This window comes from Chionomys nivalis, chromosome 1 (assembly GCF_950005125.1).
Source record: "Chionomys nivalis chromosome 1, mChiNiv1.1, whole genome shotgun sequence".
Classification (NCBI taxonomy): Eukaryota; Metazoa; Chordata; class Mammalia; order Rodentia; family Cricetidae; genus Chionomys; species Chionomys nivalis.
In genome coordinates, this window is record NC_080086.1 from 131,806,832 (window position 1) to 131,824,246 (window position 17,415).

General features: G+C 41.3%; 2 protein-coding genes across 5 annotated transcripts in view; both read right to left on the minus strand.

The window, feature by feature from the left end:
* Positions 1–7,825, minus strand: part of Slc30a6 (solute carrier family 30 member 6) — a 28,433-nt gene extending 20,608 nt beyond the window's left edge. The window contains exons 1-2 of the mRNA XM_057769375.1: positions 7,766–7,825; positions 1,669–1,755 (exon numbers count right to left, since the gene is read on the minus strand). Of these exons, the coding sequence (XP_057625358.1) occupies positions 1,669–1,755; positions 7,766–7,768 (90 nt within the window). The 5' untranslated portion in view covers positions 7,769–7,825. The remainder of the gene's footprint in view (positions 1–1,668; positions 1,756–7,765) is intronic.
* Positions 7,826–12,319: 4,494 nt separating this feature from the next.
* The window catches only part of Spast (spastin), a 54,200-nt gene continuing 49,104 nt past the window's right edge, over positions 12,320–17,415 (minus strand). For all 4 annotated transcript variants that reach the window (XM_057778748.1, XM_057778737.1, XM_057778744.1 and 1 more), the window contains 2 exons: positions 16,589–16,629; positions 12,320–15,409 (listed from right to left, as the gene is read on the minus strand). In XM_057778748.1, the coding sequence (XP_057634731.1) occupies positions 15,287–15,409; positions 16,589–16,629 (164 nt within the window). In that variant the 3' untranslated portion in view covers positions 12,320–15,286. The remainder of the gene's footprint in view (positions 15,410–16,588; positions 16,630–17,415) is intronic.

A 17,415-nucleotide genomic window follows, 5' to 3' on the forward strand; every position in this document is an offset into this window, starting at 1 on the left:
CGAACTCACACTGAGAAAAAGCACATAATAAACCCAACTTCTTCTAAAAAGTATGTTCCATTTTCTACATCTACCAAAATCATCATCAGGCAAGTTACCAGGAGGACTAGGCAACAGAGCAAAACCCTGTCAGAAACAACCCAACAAGAATGGAAAATTTTGCTGGGTGGTGGTGGCACACGCCCTTAATCCCAGCACACAGGAGGCAGAGGCAGGTGGATCTCCGTGAGTTTGAGGCCAGCCTGGTCTACAGAGTGAGTTCCAGGACAGTCAGGGAAATCCTGTTTCGAAAACCAAAACCAAACAAACAAGTAAAAATTAAAGATAACTCTCTGAATCAAGCTATTTATTACAAGTATCTGTGCCAGGCATGTGAGTACAGCAGAGACCAACACACAGCCCTACAATGTGGGCAGAGTGACAATAACCAAGGATTTCGGTTAATGGCAGTAAGTGCTAGGAAGCAAATAAAAAAGGCAGCGGCAGTCGCATCAGTGCATTCAAGCCCAGCCAGCTCCACAGAGTGCAGTTCCAGGATGGCAGAGGCTACACGGAGAAGACCTCTTTAAAAAGAAGTGGGCTGAGGAAATAGTAATGGGGTGAAGGTGTGGGAGGGTCTGTTCCAGACAGGCTCATCAGAAGGGACTTGTAGCACAGTGACAGAAAACAGGATCTGAGACCATAAGAGGGGTCTGAGGAGACAGCACGTGACATCCTGAATGCCAAAAATGCATTTGTTTCTTCCCAAAAAGCATTCATCTAGGCATGTTGGGGTACACTTGTGATTCCAGCAAGTCTGAGGCTAGCCTAAACTACATGGTGGGACTCTCAACCCCTCTCTGCCTAAAGAAAGCCAAAGAGCATCCCGGCTACTCCACGGCGCAACACTGGCGAGAAGCTGTGCGAAGGGCCAGACTCTGAGCGCCACACAGAAGACAGAGCGGTCCCGTTTGCTGGAAATTCCCATGTGAGGAGCAAGGGACCAAATAAGGATGAAAATGATGAAAACTTTTTTGGTTTTAACAGTTAATCTGCAAGACTATCCAGTTAACACACAGCTGACTGAGGAAGAAGGTCCAGTTTTGACCACGCCATGACTGAAATGCCCGTGAGCCACCCAGTGGGACACTGAAGAGTCCAAGTTCCATAAAGAAGGAGGTGGGAGAGAAGTTAGGGCTTGAGATTTAAATACGGGGCCATCCATTTACAGGGAGTAAAGACAACTACGAAAGCAGACAGCACTTCTAGATGTGTGAAATCTTAGAGGCGGGAGCTCACACTCCCAAGTGCAGAAGTAGGAACAGGGATGAGAACAATGAACGATGACAGACACGTCAGGAAGAAGAAAGCCCAAGACTTTCGGAACTTATATTTAAGGAGAAGTGACCAATTCTTGTCAACTTTGGCAAATAGGTCAAGAAAGATGAGAAATGCGGGTGCGTGGTGATTTTGGTAATACAGATTAACACAGATACATCTGGTTTAGAAACTGTCAATTACTGAGCCAGCAAGACGGGTCAAAGGGGAAAGGTATTGTTGCCAAGTCCGAGGACTGGAGTTTGATCCCTGGGACTCACGTGGGAGCAAAAGAGAAGTGATTCCCAAGTTGTTCTCTGACCTCCACATATGACTTTGCAATACTCAAACCATGGGAGAAGAAGGACTTACCCTGCGGTCAGCTGCTACAAGTCTAAATTCCTGTAGTAACTTTCCAAGAAAAGATCTCTGCGGCTTTCGAAAGAGATGAATTGTCCCCTTTAAGACAAACATAAAAAACACAAATCAGCCCTGAATATCTACTAAACTTCAAAGACCCTGTGATTTGGTAGTGAACTAGCACATCCCAAGCACTTCCTCTATACAACTTGCATTTATTGAATTAATACTCAGATAACCATATGAGAAGCAAACCATATTTGCTAAGTTCTCCAAAGTCTCCAAGCTAGTCAGTAGCTAATTCAGATGTAGGCATGTTTGGTTTTGGAGATATAGGGTTTCCCTGTGCAACCCTGGCTGTCCTGGAACTCACATTGTAGACCAGTGTGGTCTCAAACTTAAGACCTCTGCCTCCTGAGTGCTGGGATTAAAGGCGTGCGCATCTACACGCAGCTAAATATTTTTGGTTGTAAACACTAAAGAGAGGGTGGACATAACAACCACCCTACATTTCCACTTCACTGAAGTCTGAGTCAATACTGATGCCGCCGAAAGATCCTGGCCCTGTTTTTTTGTTTTGTTTTTTATTTTTATTTTTTTTAAATATTTATTTATTTATTATGTATACAGCATTCCTTCCATGTATGTCTGCAGGCCAGAAGAGGGCACCAGACCCCATTACAGATGGTTGTGAGCCACAATATGGTTGTTAGGAATTGAACTCAGAACCTTTGGAAGAACAGTCAGTGCTCTTAATTTCTGAGCCATCTCTCCAGCCCTTGTTTTGTTTTTTAAATAGACTATTTTTATCTGGAGTGAAATACATTTTCTTAAAGAATTATGGGCCAGTTCAGGAGGTCCGCACACACCAGTAATTAGAGCACACTGAATCTGAGGAGAGCCTAGGGCAATGGTTCACAACCTTCCTAATGTTGAGACCCCTTTAAAGCAGTTCCGTTCCTCATGTTGTGCTGATCCCAGCTGATGTAGTAAGTCCTTCTGTATATGTGTTGCTTTTAATGGTTAACAAATAAAGAATCTACATTGACCTGTGATAGGGCAGAATAGAGCTAGGTGGGAAAACTAAACTGAATGCTGGAGAAAGAAGGCAGAGTCGAGAGATGCTATGTAGCTGCCAGAGGGAAAAGACGTGAGCTGAGGGCTGGAACCCTGCTGGTAGGCCACGAGCCTTGTGGTAAAACATAAACTAATAGAAATAGGTTAATTTAAGATTTAAGAGTAAGTCAAATTTATGCTTAAGTGACTAAATAATATAGTTTCTGTGTGATTATTTCAGGAAACAAACAAGTGGCTCCAACAACACCCAATCATAAAATTATTTTGTTGCTACTTCATAACAGTAATTTTGTTATCTGTTATGAATCATAATGAAGTATCTGATAAGCAAGATGGTCTTAGGCAAACTCTGTGGAAGGGTCACTCGAATCCCAAAGGAGTTGCGACCCACAGGTTGAAAACCATTGGCCTAGGGTACATGATAAAAACACTACCACAAGGGGCTGGAGAGATGGCTCAGCGGTTAAGAGCACTGCTTGCTCTTCCAAAGGTCCTGAGTTCAATTCCCAGCAACCACATGGTGGCTCACAACCATCTGTAAGGAGGTCTGATGCCCTCTTCTGGCCTGCAGACATGCACACAGACAGAATATTGTATACATAATAAATAAATAAATAAATAAATAAATAAATAAACAAACAAACAAATAAATAATTTTTTTTAAAAAAAAAAACACTACCACAAGGAAACAAAGTAAGAAGAAAGATGCAAGACAGTGGTGGCACACGTCTCTAATCTCAACACTTGGGAGGTAGAGGCAGGCAGATTTCTGAATTTAAGGCCAGTCTGGTCTACAGAACCAGTTCCAGGACACCCAAAGCTACACAGAGAAACCCTGTCTCAAAAAACAAAAACAAAACAACAATGTATGGAAGCTTTGGAGCCTTTACCCCAAAATAAATGTTGCTTCCCAGCACACAGGAGGCAGAAGCAGGATCTCTGTGAGTTCAAGGCCAGCCTGGTCTACAGAGCATGTTTCAGGACATCCAGGGCTGTTGCACAGAAAAAAACTTTCCCCCTAAAAAAAAACGAAAGAAAAAGAAAACAACAACAACAACAACAAAAAAAAACCAGAAACAATCCAAACAAACTTATGTATATGTATCTGTTTAAATGTGTCCACCTGTGTGTGGATGCCTGTGGAAGCCAGGAGGCAGCAGGTTCTCAGAACTGGCGTTCCACGATGTAAACAGAAAGCGCTTTTAAGCGCTGGGCCATTTATCTCTCCAGTCCCCAGTTCATCCCATGAACTTTAATTATTTTGTTAGGTTAGGGTCACTTTTTTAAGGGTCACTTCTGGTGCCATCTGATATTGCGGAAATCTGACATTGCTGGCTCAGTTGATAAAGTGCTTGTTGCCAAATAAGCATAGGCTCTGGTGTGGATTCTAGAATCCACGTAAGTGCCAAGTGTGACTAAACTACAACCTCAGTGCTGGGGAGGAAGAGAGAGAGAGGTGAGATCCTTGGAGTTCTCTATTTGTTCGCTTGTTTACTTTTTTGTTTATTTATTCTTTTGGTTTTTCAAGACAGTGTTTTTCTGTAGCTTTGGAGCCTGTCCTGGAACTAGCTCTTGTAGACCAGGCTGGCCTAGAACTCACAGAGATCCGCCTGCCTCTGCCTCCCGAGTGCTGCGATTGGTTAAAGGTGTGTGCCGCCACCACCAGGCTGTTTATTTTTGAGACAAGGTTTCTCATGTAGTTCTGGCTACCTGGAACTCACTATAAAGACCAGACTGGCTCACAGGGATTCACTTGATGAACTTACAGAGCTTCTGCCTGCCTCTGGCTCCCAAATGCTGGAATCAAAGGCATGCATCTCCACTATGCCCAGTTGGAACTTTAAAAACATTAAACATTTTATTATTTTTTAAGTGTATGGGTGCTTTGCCAACAAATGTATCTGTGTCCCACATATGTGTTTGTTACCCATGGAGGCCAAAAGAGGGAGTTGGATCCCCTGAAACTAGATTTATAGGTGGATATGAGCCACCATGTCAGTGCTGAGAATTGAACCTGGGTCCTTTGGGAGAGCAACTGCATTCTTAATCATTGAACCATCTCTCCAATCCTACTTGGAGCTCTTTGGTAAGCAAAAATAGCTGGGTCAATGAACTCATGTCCCCCAAAATGTGAAGGCACGCACAACAGTCCATGCCTTTAATCCCAGCACTAGAAAGACAGAAAGGCTGAGGATCTCCAAGCTTGAGGCAAACACAGTGAGTCCCTGTCTCAAAGTAAGTAATAAACAAACAAACAAGAAGTAGGTGAAGGGTGACAGTGGAAGATACCAATGTCGAGCTCTGGCTCACACACACACACACACGAACAGGTGTACATATCACATATACACGATAAGGTGGAGAGTCAATGAAGAAACTCAATACTGACCTCTGTCCTCCATAATCATCCACATACACACAACATATGCAAACACAGAATACATAAAAAAGGGAGAAACTGTCCGAGGAGGCTACAAAAGACTGTTTCATGCTTCATCATTGATATGCAGTCTTCTTAGATTATTTCAAACTATAGTGCCTTTATGCTATTCCTTTTGCAGTTTATTATAGGACAATCCTCATCCTGGTATCTTGTATCAGAAGTTAGTCTTTGTAACTTTACTAATGCTAATAGTTATACTTCCTCCACATTTTCTGAGAAAGTACTATATTCTTTTCTTCATTAGAACACACAAGTCATAAAACCACTTCCTGGCTGGGCAATGGTGGTGCACACCTCTAAATTGGGCACTCAGGAGGCAGAGGCCGGCAGATCTCTGTGAGTTCAAGGCCAACCTGGTCTACAGAGTGAGTTACAGGACAGCCAGGGCTACAAAGTAAAACCCTGTCTCAAAAAAAACAAACAAGTATGGATCTCTGTGAGTTCGAGCCCAGCCTGGTCTACAAGAGCTAGTTCCAGGGCAGGCTCCAAAGCTACAGAGAAACCCTGTCTCGAAAACCAAACAAACAAAACCAAACAAACAAGTAATAATCATAAAAATTGTCACTTCCCTCTCCCAGATTCCACAGGGAGGACAAAGAATTAAAAAAAAACTATACCAGGAGACTGAGACTTGCAATTATGAGGGCTGGCAGCTCAGTCAGGAAAGTGCTGGCCACGTAAGCATGAGGACTGTGTTAGAGCTGCAGCATCCTGAAGGAGCCTGTAATCTCAGGACCAGGACGGCAGAAATACTAAGATCCCTAGTGCTGCACCTGTAGCTTGGTGGTAGATTTCGTGCCTTAAGTGCTTGAGGCTGCACGTTCAATCCCCAGAACTGGCATGGACCCCTGCCCTCCACACACTCCTCCACACACACATAAACTCATACACAGAGTGAAGAGCAGGTAAGGTTATACAGGAAAGGATGGGAGTAGGAGATGGAGAATCCAGGCAGACGGAAGAGCACATGCAAAGTAGGTTCCTACAATGAAATCTGCAAGCTGTTCACTGTTGTCAGTATGGATGTTGTGTATATTTAAAAAAAAAAAAAAAAAAAAAAAGAAGAAGAAGAAGAAGCCAGAAAGACTGAAGGCTATCTGGTCCCTGTCACTCCCCACAGAGGACAAAGTTTTACCCATTTTCTGTATGCAAAGGATTACTGAGATTTTATGGAAGTATTACGTAAAATTTAAAAAAAAAAAACAAAAATGGGATAGAACTATGACTCAGAAGTTAAGCGCACTCACCGCTCTTACTAAGGACGGGGGTTCGATTCCCTGTGCCCACAAGGCACTCACATTTGTCTGTAACTCCAGTTCCAGGAGCTTCAACACCTTCTTAGCTCCCAGGGCACCAACATACATGCAGACACAACATCCATACACAAAATTAAATAAAAAAATCTTGAGACTGGAGAAATGGCTCAGTAGGTAAGAACATGTACTGCTCTTCCAGAGGACCCAAGTTTGATTCCTAGCACCCACATCCAATCTCAACTGCCTGTAACTCCATCCCTGGGATCCCTGGGGGAATCTAATGTCTCCGCTTCCTCCGACTTCTGCACTAATGTATTAGCACAAGCCCACATAACTTAAAATAACAAATTCTTTAAAAGATCATCATTAAATTTTCAAAAATATAATTTGAAAGAATATTTTAAGATATTTAACATCCAAAGAAGAAAACTTTACGGTGGTAAACAGTAAGAGAGCAAAATTGTGCCATTGTCATATGTAAACTACCAAGAAGGGATCAATGAGTTTTTATGACCATTTGAAAGGGCAGCTAGCACTCCGATGTCTAAAAACACAACCATCCACTCGCTTAAATTGAGAGATTCAGGTTTGACTTCTGGATTTTGTTGTCTGTTTTTAGATCTTTTTTTTTTTTTTTTCCAGGTAGGGTGACTATGTAACCCAGGATAGCCTTCAAATCTCAATCCTCCTGCCTCAGCTTCCTGAGCTGTAGGTCACAGGCGTGTGTCACTACACTCAATTTAAAAACTAATTAACTCCTGGCGATGGTGGCACAGGCCTTCAACCCCAGCACTCGTGAGGCAGAGGCAGGTGGATCTTTGTGCGTTCGAGGCCAGCCTGGTCTACAAAACGACTTTCAGGACAGCTAGAACTGTTACACAGAGAAATCCTGTCTCGAACACCACCCCCAAAGAACTTAATCCTTTTTAGGGAAATCACGACACTCCAACAACCACGGTGGATACTAGAACCTTCACTAGCTGCTCCACTAACCCTTTCTGGAGCCGCCGGTGCGTACTGATGTTGCAGTGTCAAGCTATTTAAACACTCAAATGCCGCAAACGCGTGAACACCCGTCCACGCATCGCTACTCTAGTCGCTATGTGGACTTGTTTCCAGACAGATGTTTATTTGAAAATCCGGAGAATCTCGGATCCCGGCAGGAACCCTTGAGGACCAGCGCTCTGGGGACCCGCGTGTGAGCAGCCGCTCCTCCCTGCCGGCGCAGCCCCGACGACGCGGTTCCGAGCCGCGGCGGCACAGCGGGACGCCCCGGCGAGGAAGCAGGGGGAAGCACCCCGCACCGAACCCTCACACCCCACAGCCAACTCACCATGGTAAGGAGCCGTACAGCTCCCGCCGGAAGACGCTCTAGGAGTTCGCTTTACCCGAGCGGAAGGGGCGGGTCATCAGAGTCCGATTGGTTGGCGGGCGGTGGGGGCGGAACTGCGCGTGCGCCCAAGGTCCCGACCCTTCCGGCTACCTCCGCTTGTTCAAGAGATGGGCGGGTTGGGGTTGCTTGCCACCTCTCTTAGGCAGAGTGTAGGCTTTTGGTATTACGCTAATATTCCTGTTTTCAAAATGAAGAAGCTGTAAGATTAAAAGATGTCACATAGACCTGGCGGTGGTGGTGCACACTTTTAATCCTAGCATTCAGGACGCATAGGCAAGCAGATCTCCGTGAGTTTGAGGCCAGCCTGGTCTACCAAGTGAGTTCCAGGACTCAGGACAGACAGCCAGGGCTACATAGAGAAACCTTGTCTCGAAAAACAAAACAAAATCCTCCACTTAAAATCATAAGGACTCGAGTTCTATCCCCAGAACTCACGCAGTAGTGGTGGCCAGGCTTGTTTGGTCCCGGTGCTCAGGAAGCAGAGGCTTATCCCAGGGGCCGCAAAGTTGGAGCTCAGTGGCCTATTTCAAAACCCAAGGTGGACGTCAGCCTTAGATACAAGGTTGTCCTCTGGCTTCCATGCGCACTTCACTGGCCAGGGTACACACAGCATTGCCTGCGTATAGTTCTAACGCTGGAGGTTGTGAACGGAAGACTGTACGAAACAGCAACACTCGGCTCAAAAACCAAAAAACAAAGGAAAACAAAACAAAAACACCACAAAGGGGGCTGAAGAGATGACTCAACGGTTAAGAGCTGACTGCTCTTCCAGAGGCTCCGGGTTTGATTCTCAGCATCCACATGGCTGCTCACAACCATCAGCAACTCCAGTTTAAGAGGATCAGACACCACCACTAAGCCCTTATGGAGCGCAAGTGACACGCACGGGTTTAACTGCCTAAACTGGGTGTAGACCTGTATGTAACCCGAAAGGATCAGTGGCTGAGGAAGGAATATTGAGTTCTAGCATGTTTGTGCTTTAGAGTAGGTTCGCCATCAGCCTCCCGAATTTAGTGAGGTCATCCCAAATTTAAGGAGAAAGTAAGGGATTGTAGCTGGGTTCCATCCCAGCAATACAAAACAAAAAAATGTTACACACTCAATGTGGTGCCCTCCTTAGAAGGCTGCGGCAGAAGACAATTCAAGTCACACTTCACACAAAAGTACCAAAAGACATGAAATAGAGTAGCATTTGTTAGAACAGTTTCAGTGGGGGGAGATGAGACAAGGTAAGGGTAAAAAGGACTAAAATTCATTATATACTAGGAAACTATCCAAGAATGAAATATTTTAAAAATCAGAAACATTGCTCAAGTCATATCTATTTCACATGCTGGTGTGAACTCAGGATATTTTGTTTTTAGCTTAACATACTCTGGCTCATTCTCTAACAGTTTTATATCTCTATTCTTTCTTATGTAGTAATGTCATCGAAAACTAAGACAGTGGTATATAAAGACTATATTTGGAGACCTTATCTGTTAGGCATTGGTCTTAGGGAAATTAAGAGACATACACAGAAAGAAAAAAATGTAAAACTATTCATAAGTAGTATATCAAAAGTAGGGTAATATATGGTGGCCCGTGCTCATCCTAATAGTTGAAGGCAGCAGAGGTAAGCAGAGTTCTAGTTCGGCCAGAGCTTCACAGCGATACCCTGTCTTTGAAAAAAAGGGAGTGGGGGTATTTTATTAAAGATTGACAGAGTGGTTGATTCATAGTGGTTGGAAAGGTTCTTAAAGTTACTTTATTTGTGTTCAGATGTCTGAAAAGGCCAGAAGAGGGCATTAGAAAGTCTTGGGGCTGAAGGTAAAAAGACTTGTGAATCACCAAATTTGAGGAGGGGATTCAAACTCAGTCTTGATGATTGGGCAGGAAATACCCTTAACCACTGAGTCATCTCTCTAGCCCCTCAGAAAAAGCTTCTTCAGAGAGATGAGACTAACATCTAAATGATAAATATTCTTGGAAAATTACTTTTCCCCAGGCAGAATAAACTAGAGCAAGCATCTTGAAAAGGTGCACGGTGAGATCTGAAAAGTGATAGCATATACTGTATGAAAATCTGGATCATGACTTCACCAGAGCGAGAACTGTCAAGTCAGTTAGGATGCATTTAAATTAATCACTTTTAGTGAGACTACGTCTCAGATAGCCCAGGCTTTCCTAAAGTCACTATGAAGTTAATGATGGCCTTGATCCTTCTACCTCTTCCTCCTGAATGCTTGATTACAGGAAAATACAAACACAGCCCACTAAATTTTTTCATGGGCATGTGAACACAGTAAAGAGGCAGAAGAAAAAGCCAATGAAACTCCAACCCAAGCAAATCCTAGGTCCTGTTAAGCCTCCTTAGATTAAAATCCAATTATTAAAAATACAGACTTCTTTCCACAGTTCTATTTCAGTCCTGAGCACTCGTATCCACTCCATTGTGTGACTAATTCCCCCTCCCCTTTTTTTGTTTTGTTGGGTTTTTTTTGTTTTGAGACAGTGTTTCTCTGTGTAACCACCCTGGCTGTCCTGGAACTCACTCTGTAGACTACGCTGGCCTCAAAAACACTGAGATCCACCCGCCACTGCCTCCTGAGTGCAGGATTAAAGGCATGTGCCACCAACTAGTTTCCTAATGCCCATGTTAAATGGCCCATCATTTTACGTGACCTCTTCAAGCCACTTGGTCTGACATCCAACTCTGGGTTACCTCAGGAACAATGATTCGGACTCCAGCTCGAGATAAAGCCTCAGGCCCCAGAATGTTATCCCAAGAAGGTCCTGCTTTTAAGATAGTCTTTGGTTGGCATCTGTAAATGAAGATTTAAAGCTAACTTACCCCTATGTATTTCCTAACAAATGGTTTCACTGTTGCTGGAGAAATTAAAGACAGATGTGGAGTCTTAAAATCCGCATTTTACAGATTTTGGGGCTCAGTGAACATAAGTGTGTGGTATCTTTTGACTATGGCAAAACTGAGGCATCACATTTTCCTGTTTCTCATATGCATTCTTCTCTTCTGTACTTCAAGTCACAAGTACTGATACTGTCCCACCGTCTCAAACCTTTTCTGTCCTGTACTCTTGTTATGTCTGTATGACTGGCTTAGCATTAAAAACATTGAACAGAAAAAACGAAAAGATGCCAGGTGTAGTGATGCACACCTTTAATCCCAGCACCTGGGAAGCAAACGCAGGCGGCAAGTTCCAGGTTTTTCTTTGGTTTTGTTATGTTTCTCTGTTGAATATTAGGGTCTATTGTCTCTTTCTGTAAATTAACGTGTTCAAGGCATCTGCTGTTCATCCCCCAAAGGGGGTGATATGAAAATCTGTTTCCATGTATTCTGATTGTAGATCACATAACTTTCCTTTGGATACTTGGCTTCTGTTTTCTTGTAAAGAATATTGCTTATTCTGAATTTACACTATTAAAAATATAACCATCGTACTGTGAAGATACTTTAAATTGCGAAGAGTTTGTTTACTTTGTCTCTAAGTTTCCATTTTTAGTTTGCTTTTTTGAGACAGGGTTTCTCTGTGTAGCCCTGGTTGTCCTGGAACTAGCTCTTGTAGACCAGGCTGGCCTCAACTCACAGAGATCCGCCTGCCTCTGCCTCCCAGAGTGCTGGGACTAAAGAAGTACACCATCACTGCCTGGCTTCAATTTTCAATTTCAAAACTCTATCCCCAAGCAGTTTTCTTCTGTACACTTCACTGTCTTTGTGTTGTTAGTTTTGTGAGACAGGTCTACTGAGTAGCCCTCCCCAGATGGCCTGAACTCTCTTTGTAGAACAGGCTAACCCCAGAACTCAAGAGTTTGCTCACTTTTTGCCTTTTGGGTGCAGGGATTAAAGACATTCACCATCATGACACCATCATAACAGGCTTATTGTCTGTTTTGAGATAGGGTCTAAGAAACCCAGGCTGGAAAAAAAGAAAAAGAAACAAAAAAACCCAGGCTGGAATTTCTTAGTAATTTCAATGGAATTTAAGCAAAACAGGCCTTGAATTGGCAGTTGTCAGCCACCCAAGGCCTGGGATTACAGGAATATGCTCAATTTGATCAATTCTTTGGACTTTGCTATCTGCTGGGTTCCTTTGAATATCCTGCTAGATAAATAAAATTTTAGAAAGTACCAATGATTTGAAAGGAATCAGAATGTGTAGTTGATGTGGACTAACTTATCCCATGCCTTTCCAAGATTTCTGTTCTCATTTCCAGCTGTCTCAGAAGGCTGAGACACCTCTTCAACTGAAAGTAGCTACTATTCTGCCTGAATTTTACTTTCAAATGAACTGCACAAGCTGGAAACTGACACATAAGAGAGCTCTTCAAACACAGGGATTTTTGTCACTTCTGACTAGTTTGCGTTGCTCTTCAGAGCCTTCCAGTCATTGTTATGTATATTTTGTTCAGAGTTTATTACCACAAGAGTTACAAAAGACTCCATCAAATTGCAACCTCTGAAATATCAAAGATTCAAACTATAAAAAATTAAGGCAAAACCAAGTTTATCATTTATTTACAATAAAATTAATTAGGATAAAAACCCACTTTATGCAGCTGAATGTACCCTTTAAGTCATTCCTTTTGTAGAAGTAAAAAGTTAAGACTAAAATTGAGACAGACATTTAAAGGAAAATAATCTGCCTTAAGAATCTGAAAAGCAAACTGTAAGCCATTCATTCTACAAAAGAGTTAGTTTTGTATGACACATAAACAATTTTACATTATAAACAAAGAATACCACTTATATTTAACTTAAAATTCTGTTTGTCCAGTTACACCTTAAGCACAAAAAGACGAAAATAAATCCAATTGGCTTCTAGTCTCGGGAAAGCTTTGTAGCCCTAGCAGATCTGGAAAGATGGTATTGAGTCTTTCCTCTGGCTCAGTTAGGTCATCAGTAAGTTCACCGAGCTTACCAGGACTCCGTCATGTCAACATGAAGAACACACCAATCCTTACTTTTTAAACATCATCTTGAACAATAAACAGAGCTCAATACAAAAATCTAAAATTAATATAAATTAAAATCTAATGTTAATTTGGAAATCACCAGCAACGTCTATCCTTACTGGAAAAGAACAAACATCCCAGTGTGGGGTGCACATTGGCATCCCAGCACTTGGGAGGTGGAGGCAGAAAGAGGAATAGGCTACTCATTGAGTTCTAGGCCAGCTTAGGCTCCATGAGACCCTGTTTGAAAAACAATAACAAAAAGTCTAAAATAAACCTGGGTCATAAGACATCACAGAAAGTGTTCTCTCACAATGGCTGAACCTCCTGCCTGATGAACAAAGGAGATTCTACACACTGATGACAGTCACACTGTGACTCAGTTTAGTGTAACTCAACTTCTGCACCTTTTAGACAAAGGAAAATTTTGTTACCTTTTAAAACTCTTCTGGAAAGAATCATAAACTAACCCTAACTTTAAAGACTCTTCTATTGTAAGAACTGACCTGGAGCCTGTTCAATACATAAACAGTGGCAATGCTGTCAATCCCTTCCTAAACGAAAACACAATGAAGTCTAAGCTTTGTTGTAGACATCTGGGTTAGAACTGCTGCACCATCACCACAGGCTTGCATCGTCAGTTTTTATAACGATGCTCTAACATCTGGAACCTTAAACAGACACTAGTCAGAACCAAAAATATGCACAGCTTTGGTTTAAGTTGTTTTCCTATTTATCTAAACTTCATTTTTTATCATCCAAGGATGTCTAAAATCATGATTAAAAGAGACATGACTTAAATTACAGCCATAAACAGCATATGCATCTAAGAAATAAACCATCTTCTATGTTTAAATAAAATCTTTAATAAGACCAAGAGTGCCGGGCGGTGGTGGCGCACGCCTTTAATCCCAGCACTTGGGAGGCAGAGGCAGGCGGATCTCTGTGAGTTTGAGACCAGCCTAGTCTACAAGAGCTAGTTCCAGGACAGGCTCCAAAACCACAGAGAAACCCTGTCTCGAAAAACCAAAAAAAAAAGAAAAAAGAAAAAAAGAAAAAAAAAAAATAAGACCAAGAGTAAAACTGAGGATGTAGTCTTTATCATAAATTTTTATCTGGGGGGAGGACAAGTGTTTTAATGTATTTCCTCAAACATCTTTCTTACATGAGAATACGGTGTTACTACCACAAAACCATTCTTTCTACCCATGATATTTTACATAGCATCATTTAAGCACCAAAGAAAATTTCTGTAAACAAACTTTTAACCAGTAAACTAATGGCAAATATCATTTTTGCCTTTATACAATTCTTAAAAGGCCACACATGAGCCTCTACTTCCTATAATGCATTTTTGTAATAAAAGACCAGCCATATTTATACAAACAACAAAGAATTACTATACAATTATGGAAACAAAAGGTAGATCAACAAACTAGAGCTTTTTAGTTAAAAAGCAAGAACAGGAGACCTATAAAATATATGCCGTGTAGAAAAATTCGGATTTTTAAGTTTCATGAAAGGAATGGCAATTAGTAAAAAGATGGTAGTGTCACTGGCATTTAATGATCCTGTTAGGAAAGTAATCAACAATAAACTAGAAATGTCTTACTTCCTAGTATGTCCCTTCTTTCACACTGGTGCAATTTATAGCACTTAACATCAGCTCTCTAAAATACTAGAATAATTCCAACACAAAAACTAAATTCCAGCTGGAATAAATTAAATCTGCAAGAGATTTCTGGTGTATTAGAAAAAAAAAAACACTGCAGGGCACAGAAGGACTGACCTACATGTTACATGACAGAGTGACTCAAACCTTCAAACCTTTGTTGTGCCAGATTCTCTGTTGCTATAATAATGCTTTCTAAACTGTTTGGCAGCAAGGCAATAAAATAGAAAAACAAAACATAAAAGAAAGTACTAATGGTTTAATGTTTGTATATCTAGGTTGAAAAAAGCCTTAGCGTAGCTCTTTCTTACTGCAGATGGAAAAGGTTTCCATTTGGCACACTGAAGTTGGTAAGAAAAGCAGGAAAGAACTCCGAGTGTTTGGTATTCCAATCACAGGGAGCTAAGATAACAGCAGCAAAGGAAACCAGAAAAGAGAGTGTTGTAAGAAAAACGTCGGAGACAGACAACAGCAGGCTCTTTGTGTCTACCAGTCACTGTCTCTGAAATACTTTCATCTGAACACAATATACAAATTATTATTTACATAATGATTACTCTCAATAAAGAGCTAGAATCTATTTTTGCTGTGCTCTAACTAACAGTGCCCACTGAAAAAACCATTGACCACCGGCAAGAAGGCCTTAAACAAAAATTCCATTCACATTGCATATTTTATTTAGGTCTGTCTTTTTGTTCCTCTTCAAGTTTGGTACGCAAAAAGGAAAACTCTAAAAAGTCCTGTAAACGAAGTCTGAGTTCCTGTGGCTGATAACTTCTCTGAAGCTCGTGTTTCTTGTTAAGTAGAATGTTCTGCAGGCTTACAAAGGCATTGCTTTAAACAGTGGTGTCTCCAAAGTCCTTGTTCCAGCGGATGTATGCTTCTAGGGTTTGAGGGCTCACACTGCGCTTTATCTTTTTTAAGGACTCTGTGAAGTCAGATAATCGAATATTTCTCATCTAGATTAAAAAAAAAGTGACATAGAAAGAAATGATGAACATGTATGCAGTAAATAAATTAAAATGGAACTTTGTTAATTTTATAAGATAAACATATTCTTAGAAAAATCATGCTAATCACTTAAATATATTTTTATATTACATATTAGGCAAGTTTGCTATACAAGACACCTTACAAAATCTATGCCAATACACTGTTATTATTTGTATATTAATATTTCATAGCATATGTTTTCTTCACTAAAAACAACAAACAAAACAAAAGACACTCATTAGAGAAAAATCTGACAAAGCAATAGAAAACAAACCTAAATTCTACCTCTGGAATGTATAATTACAGTGGTTTGAGTGAGAATGCCTCCCATACCCCACTCCCACAAGGCTCCTATATTTGAATGCTTGATCTGAAGGTGGTGGAACTGTCCCTTGTTGGAGGAAGTGTGTCACTGGGGTGCTCTTTGAGGTTTCAACAGCCCATTCCAGGTGCAGTTTGTCTCTTTCCTGGCCTCCTTCTTGCTGATAAAGGCGTAAGCTCTCCGCTTGCTTCTGTTTCAGTACCGTGCCTGGCTGTCTCCTGCCATTCTGGTCACAAAAACTGCCATTCTGCTAGTTTTTGAAGTTACCTTGGTCATAGTGTTTTGTAACAACAATAGGAAAGTAACTAAGACAACAACCCAAACTTATTCTACTTCTGGTTTTTCTCTCCATCGTGCCCTAAGATTGATTGCACACTGGTCACCTTCCATTCCCCACAAGTATATCTCTAAATTCGTGCCAGATTCATCACAAAGGAAAAGGGTTGGTTACAATAAACATGAGCTGGGAATGATGCTTTTCAGCGCATATGAAGCTTCTTACTATTGATATTGCTGAGAACCCAACACCAGACCTTTACACGTGTGCAAGGCACACACTCTATCACTAAGCTCCATCCCTAGGGATCCTCCTAACATACAAAATCACGTTTCTTGTAGCTTTTCACTCAGTGCTTACATAACCTGATTAAATGACTACATTTTTAACCACTACTAAAATACAGCATAGTAACTGATTTATAAGCCTTATATATTTAAATGAAACAAAGTTAAAATTGTCTTGTTTCTAATTAAATAGAGTAGAAAAATTTACAAGTCTTATAGAGGATTCAAATGAAGAAAAATAATCATAAAATATACATACCTCACTGGCAGACATATTCTTCACTTGCTCTGGTTTCAGTTCTGTAAAACATAAGTCAGATACTTAAAAAATATTTTAAGTTTAAATTTCTTATTGGCAAATATAAGTACAGTGATCTAATAGTACCTGTGCAATGCACATCATTAAAGTCAAGAGACATTCACACAGACAGCACATACAATAAAATATAAATGAGAAAATGGAGACATTCAGTTTCTTGCATATATGCTCCAAACCACTGCTTATAAACTTGAAATAGAACTAAGAAGAAAGCAACTTGTTTGTTATAAAAGATTTTTGTTGCTGTTGTTGTTTTGTTTTTTGTTGTTGTTGCTGTTTTAGGGTTTTGGTTTTATTTCGAGAGAGGATTTCTCTGTGTAGTAGTCCTGGCTGTCCTGGAGCTCACTCTAGACCAGGCTGACCTCGAACTCACTGAAATCCACCTGCCCCTGCCTCCCAAGTTATTTTTTGTTTTTCAAGACAGGATTTCTCTGTGTAACCTTGACTGTCCTAGAACTTGCTCTGTAGGTCAGGCTGTCATCGGGCTCAAAGATCCATCACCTGCTTCTGCCTCCTAAGAGCTGGGATTAAAGACTCACGCCACAACTACCGGGCATAAATAAATTAGTTGATGTGTATGGGTGTTTTGTCTGCATGTGTGTCGTTGCACCACATGCATTACCTGTTAAATATGGAGGGCATTGCAATTTCCTGGAGTTACAGTTGGTTTAGAGTTGCCCTGTAGGTGCTGGGAATTGAACCTGGATCCTCTGTAAGAACAGCCAGTCTTCCTAATTACTGAGTCATCTCACCAGCCCCTAGATTTA